The 6,018-nt window shown below is 48.3% G+C and overlaps 1 protein-coding gene across 2 annotated transcripts; it reads right to left on the reverse strand.

The window, feature by feature from the left end:
- Positions 1-281: 281 nt before the first annotated feature.
- ACTC1 (actin, alpha, cardiac muscle 1) lies at positions 282-5,676 on the reverse strand. 2 transcript variants are annotated; one of them, XM_012649468.1, is made up of 7 exons: positions 5,498-5,676; positions 4,783-4,933; positions 3,290-3,614; positions 2,445-2,606; positions 2,129-2,320; positions 1,171-1,352; positions 282-607 (listed from the first exon to the last, which is right to left on the reverse strand). In XM_012649468.1, exons 2-7 carry the CDS (start codon positions 4,909-4,911, stop codon positions 464-466), a joined length of 1,134 nt encoding a protein of 377 aa, XP_012504922.1. In that variant the 5' UTR covers positions 4,912-4,933; positions 5,498-5,676; the 3' UTR covers positions 282-463. The 2 variants fall into 2 exon arrangements, with proteins under 2 accessions (XP_012504922.1, XP_012504923.1); XM_012649469.1 differs by lacking the exon at positions 5,498-5,676 and having other exon boundaries at positions 464-607; positions 3,290-3,485; positions 4,783-4,911.
- Between the last annotated feature and the right edge of the window lie 342 nt (positions 5,677-6,018).

The following is a 6,018-nucleotide window of genomic DNA, read 5'->3' on the forward strand; positions in this document are numbered from 1 at the left end:
AATTTTCAGTGTCATCCACAGCAACTCATTTTAGAGAATTGTCTTATTCTATCCCATGTCTTGCTTACGTGGCATTAAACCTACTTTTCAGATATGAAATATATTTATGATTCTGTCTCAAAATAAAAAACCAAAATTTGATATTAAAACTCCCAGCTACATGTCACACTAATTCATGTGGGTGAATCTTCTGATACCATAATATTACAATGCTCAGGGTGTCAAAGCAAATATCTGCCCCACCCCATGCCTACCCCAAAAAGAAATGAGAGAGACTTTTGTAGGTTGCAAGTCCTGGTCTGGTTTATTTATAAAGCAATAAATATTAGAAGCACAAACAAATTGCACGTGTGTAAACAAACTGTACAATGATTGATGAGAGATGAGGGAGGGTGGTTCGGAAGACTCCGAGAAGCGTAATACTGTCATCCTGAATGTAAGATAGACTAGGAGAGAAGGCATCTTAGAAGCATTTGCGGTGGACAATGGATGGGCCTGCCTCGTCATACTCTTGCTTGCTAATCCACATCTGCTGGAAGGTGGACAGAGAGGCCAGGATGGAGCCCCCGATCCAGACAGAGTATTTACGCTCAGGGGGAGCAATAATCTGTAGAAAGAAAACAAAAATTTCCAGTGAACTCTGAAGTTGTAAGCCAGGGAGCAAGCAACATGTTGGGAAGATGCACAGAAAACGTATTAGACACTAATTCACTGTAATGTGGGATACTTCATGCCACAAAACAATATGGCCAATCGATTTTCTAAACTTTCCTCTATTTCATTATTTCCATTATTAAAGACATGGTACATTATTAAAATAGAATTTCTCCACTTCTCTGAACTAGAGTATAATGTGTCAACAAGTTAAGTGCATGATGCATGTTAGCCCAAAATTTGGGAGCTTTTAAATGTGTTCAAAGATTTAGTTGTATTTTTTCTTGTCAAAGATTTATTTTTATTCACTGCTTAAAAGCACTTTTAAAGTTTCCTATCTTGGGAAATGTGCTAGAAAAAAAATCAGAAAAAGTGCTAAAAACAAGTGCTATAAAAACTAAAAGGTAAAGTTTATAGGAAACAGGAAGCTAAATGTGAGGAGAAAGGAGTTAGGAAGGAGATTCTGCCCAGAATATCAAGACCTGCCTTGGCTCTCCCACCCCCAAAGTGCTTTACCTTAATCTTCATGGTGCTAGGGGCCAGGGCAGTGATTTCCTTTTGCATACGATCAGCAATACCAGGGTACATGGTGGTGCCTCCAGATAAAACATTGTTGGCATACAGGTCCTTGCGGATATCAATGTCACACTTCATGATGCTATTGTAGGTAGTTTCATGGATGCCAGCAGATTCCATACCTAGGAACAAGTTAAAAAAAAATCACAGTGCATTCAGGCCAGGGTGGAGGAAAGAGAACAAGCCTCCTCTGTGTTGGTAAGCTATCACCATTTGTCTCTGAAACATATGTTCCCCTATAAGATACACTGCAGGGCATATGTGGAACAGGTGTCTGACAGTTAATCCGGAACAGACTGCCAAGAAAAGAACAACTGTGTTTAGCACCTGCTTGGAGTGAACACCTCCTGTAGCCATCATATGCATGGAGATGTACTGGAAAAGGACAAGACATGCATTTAAGTTAAAATGAATGAAATTTTTATTTATAGACTAAAATGAGATCCAGACAGGCTGCCTCTTGGAAATCATTGCTTAAGAAAGATGATAAGTGACACACAAGTGTCCAGTTATTACTAGGAGTAAGATTGTTGTTGCATTTAACCATGAGTAACTTAAAAGTCCAGCTACTCAGTGATGGAACTTATTGGTATAAGTCAGCTCTCTTGAGTAATCGTCCTTTTTCCTGTAGATACATGACATTCAGTGACCACTCTGTCTATCCTTTATTTTGAGATGAACTCAGTATGTCATCCTTTATCATATCACTAGAGCAGAACACAGACTTTCCCTTTAATGAGCCATCAGGACTTGAAGCTGAGCTGTGTGGGACTCCAAGCTATGACTTCTTTTAACTCAAGGGCCCCTTGCTCCTTCCCAATTATAACAGATTTTACTCTGGGAGAGCCTAAGATTTCCAGGGAAAAGTCATGCCTATACTCCAGACCCTACAACTCACCAATGAAGGAGGGCTGGAAGAGCGTCTCAGGGCAGCGGAAGCGCTCGTTGCCAATAGTGATGACTTGGCCATCAGGCAGTTCATAGCTCTTCTCCAGGGAGGAGGAAGAGGCAGCTGTGGCCATCTCATTCTCAAAATCCAGGGCGACATAGCACAGCTTTTCTTTAATGTCACGGACAATTTCACGTTCAGCTGCAGAAATAAGGGGTATCACAGTCAAGATTTGAAAAGTCAATTGTGAGGAGGTAGGCGGATTCATCGAGGGAGAAATAAAAGCAGACTCATGCTATGGCAGATGACACACACACACACTCACCGGTGGTGACAAAGGAGTATCCACGCTCAGTGAGGATCTTCATGAGGTAGTCAGTGAGGTCCCGACCAGCCAAATCAAGACGCATGATGGCATGGGGCAAAGCATAGCCCTCATAGATGGGGACGTTGTGAGTTACGCCATCCCCAGAGTCCAGAACAATGCCTGTTGGGGAAATAGACGAGAATGAGAATCCCTGAGGACACCACCACGGCTTCACCTATGGCAAAGCCTGCTTTTATGCTTGGCTAAGAGATACTAGCAATGGGCATTGATGCAGACAGAAGTAGATCCCTTACACACAAAGAATAAAAATGAGCATCATGGATATTAAATCTGAAGCCAACTACAGCCGTCCTTGTAAATATTGTAGCAGGAAAATTTCCCAAAGACACTTTCAAATGACCATCCCTCTCATCAGCCATTAGCACATCATGTAAGCATTCAGGCGTATTTTTCTTTGCTTACACGTCTCTCTTTTTTGACTCAGACCCTGTAGATAACGTGTGTTCTCCTTGGGGATGTGTGCCCAGGGAATGTGACAGTATAAACACACACCAATGACTGCAGCATTTCAGGATGCTACATTGTGCTGAGCCTCAGTATGTGGCATCACATACTTTAAATAAGGGATAGATCTAACTCCATAAGCTTTCAGCTCTTATAGTTAAGTGTGCTCTGAAACTAACCTAGGGGTACTATTGTTACCTCTTTCTCAGCACAGACACCTTGCCAGAGAGTATGAGGGAAGAGATTATTCCTTTCCCAATCGGGGAATCTAATTCACAGCAAGGTCAATGACTTGGGAATGTGATTGCTCAGTGACTGTCCCCAGGGCCCAAGCATACCTGTGGTACGGCCAGAAGCATAGAGGGATAGCACCGCCTGGATGGCCACATACATGGCAGGGACGTTGAAGGTCTCAAACATGATCTGGGTCATCTTCTCACGGTTGGCCTTGGGATTCAGCGGGGCCTCAGTGAGCAGGGTGGGGTGCTCCTCAGGAGCCACACGGAGCTCGTTGTAGAAGGTGTGGTGCCAGATCTTCTCCATGTCGTCCCAGTTGGTGATGATGCCGTGCTCAATGGGGTACTTCAGGGTCAGGATACCTCTCTTGCTCTGGGCTTCGTCACCTACGTAGGAATCCTTCTGCCCCATACCCACCATGACTCCCTATAAGAAGAAAAAGATGAGAAAATCATGCTTCCACCGTGTCAGGAATATAACCAATGCCTTATCAATTTACATCTAATTGCCCAAGTCAAGGAACATCTTAAACATACCAGAAATAATAAACAATAGGATTTTACCCCAATTTGGAAGAATCATTTAAAATCAACCTTGTACCTTCTCTTCTCCCTCCCCTAAAGATGTACAACTCTATTGTTTGGAATATAACTAAAGGGAAAAAAGGAAGCTGTTTCACTGAAGAAGCACCTCATTTTTAAAATAGCATAATGCCTTCATTAAATTATTAAGCTCATCACCCATGTCAATCAGAATATAGATAACTACATTTTGGAATGACTGCATTAATGACATTGTATTTCTCCTAAGAAAAGATTTTGACATTCATCAAGTGAACATATAAAGATGGGCTGATATGCCGTTATCACCCCAACAGTGAAAACCAGCCTGTCCAGAGGTGTCCTGGAACACCTGTCATTCACCAGCACTGAGGACTACAGCTCTCCTCCTTGGCAGCCTGTCTGGCCAGGCATGTGACAAACCCAGAGAGCATGGCGTTTCTTTTAATAAACGAGGTGGTATGTCACTATCACCATGGCACTTGCTGCCTTTGTCACGCCTGACTTCTAAAAATGCAACAGCCAGGAAGGAGATAGATTACATCTTTGGGGAGCCCTGCAAACTGGCTGTGAACAAGAGAGAGGAATGTGGCTTGGGTGCCGGTTGGTTGGGAGAGGTTATGCTGTAATAAGTTTTGAGCAGGACTGAAACTGAAGGGCAATGAAGAAAGCCAAGTGAATAAGAGGCAGAGGAGAAGACGATGAGACCTAAAAATCCAGAAGGCCATGAATGGAGAGAAGCTGGCAGCTTTTCATACCGGGGAGTGGGGCCCTTTGAGAGGTGTGCCGCTGAAGTGGACTGGGGGAAAGTGTGCATTTCTTGGTATGTTGCGGTTTGGTGGGGTATTGCTTGTCTTGGCTTGGATTTGAAACCGATCCAACTTTTCCTAACTTGACCTAAAGAGTCATGAAACAGGAAGGTCGGGTGAGACGTTTTCCTAGATCTCTGGACCAAGGAGGTGGCAGGAAGGGGCGTGGAACGGGGCTGGGGACTGCCCCTGCTTGGAGCAGGCCAGGCCAGGCGGGAAGCTTACCTGGTGGCGCGGGCGGCCCACGATGGAAGGGAAGACTGCACGGGGCGCGTCATCGCCTGCGAAGCCGGCCTTTACCAGCCCAGAGCCATTGTCGCACACCAGGGCGGTTGTCTCCTCGTCGTCACACATCTTGGCACAGCTTCAGCGGGGTCTGCAGGTTGAAGAAGGGAGGGCGGCCACGCTCAGCTACCTGTGGAGCTGACCTTCGCACCCGGAGGAGGGGGCAGAGCAAAGGGGAATTCGAGGCATTGGCGGAGGAGGGCAAATGCCTGCCATCCCCTCTCCTCCCCTGCAGGCATGAAAGAGCGGGAAGAAGCCGCGGAGGAGTTGGGAGAGGTGCGCAGAGAAGGGGAGAGGAGCACACCCAGGCTCCCTGCCAGGAGTCTCACCCTCTGCCCCAGATGCAAGAAAGGACAGTCCTGGCGACCCAGGGAAACCCAAGCCCTTAGCAGGTCCTCCCCAGCCCTTTGGGTTTTCGCCTTTTCAGGAACTATCCACACTCCGATGCCTGTGCCCCAGATGGAGGGAAAGCTCAGGAGAGCAGGGCTGCAAGCGCCCCTTCCGCGCGCCCGCCTCCTGCGAGGCCCGAGACCCAGGCCAAGGCAAGTTAGAACCAAATCGAAAAGTCTGGGCTTTAAAAAAGTGACTGGAGCAGCAGGAGCGCGGGGCCTGGGCGGGCCGGGCGGGAGGAGGCGCAGGGGCGGGCGCGACTCACCGTCCGCGGGCGGCTCGGCTCGGCTGGGCGGCTGCGGCGCTGGGTGACGGCGCCGGGCGCGCCGCTTTATAGCGCGCTGATGGACGGGGTCAGTTGGAGCAGCTGGGGGCAGGGGTGGGGGGCCCGGTCTGCCACCTTGCCTTATTTGGTCGCCTTCGCACCAGCTAGGACCGCTGAGGCCATTCATGGAGCCAAGGGCAGGGGAGAGGATCACCCGGGCCCCCAGACCATGTAAGGAAGGGGAGGGGGCAGCCAGGGGCATGGCCAAATAGGGAGCTAGGGAGGGGCAGCGGTGAAGGGGTAGGGGGCAGGGGAAGACTAAGCGACGCCACCCCGCCCCCCTCCCCTTCCTGGGGTGGGGGTGCTCCCTGGATGTGCTGTGGATTCGTTCCTCCGCACCCCGCCAACCTAAGGGACAATAAGCCACATGCGAGTGGGAAGGCTTGGCGCCCTGCCCTCTGCTGAGGGGTCCTGACAGCTGGGCAGGGCAGCAGGGGAGCGACAGCAGCTTCTCATCTTCC

The sequence above is a fragment of the Propithecus coquereli genome, unplaced genomic scaffold (genome assembly GCF_000956105.1).
Source record: "Propithecus coquereli isolate 6110/MARCELLA unplaced genomic scaffold, Pcoq_1.0 Scaffold3, whole genome shotgun sequence".
Taxonomy (NCBI): Eukaryota; Metazoa; Chordata; class Mammalia; order Primates; family Indriidae; genus Propithecus; species Propithecus coquereli.

Coding starts and splice junctions, on each gene's coding strand:
- ACTC1 (XM_012649468.1), bottom strand. CDS start 4,911: ATGTGTGACGACGAGGAGACAACCGCCCTGGTGTGCGACAATGGCTCT. Junction 2,607..3,289: donor TGCTTCTGGCCGTACCACAG/GTATGCTTGGGC, acceptor TTTCCCCAACAG/GCATTGTTCTGGACTCTGGG. Junction 2,321..2,444: donor ATACTCCTTTGTCACCACCG/GTGAGTGTGTGT, acceptor TTATTTCTGCAG/CTGAACGTGAAATTGTCCGT.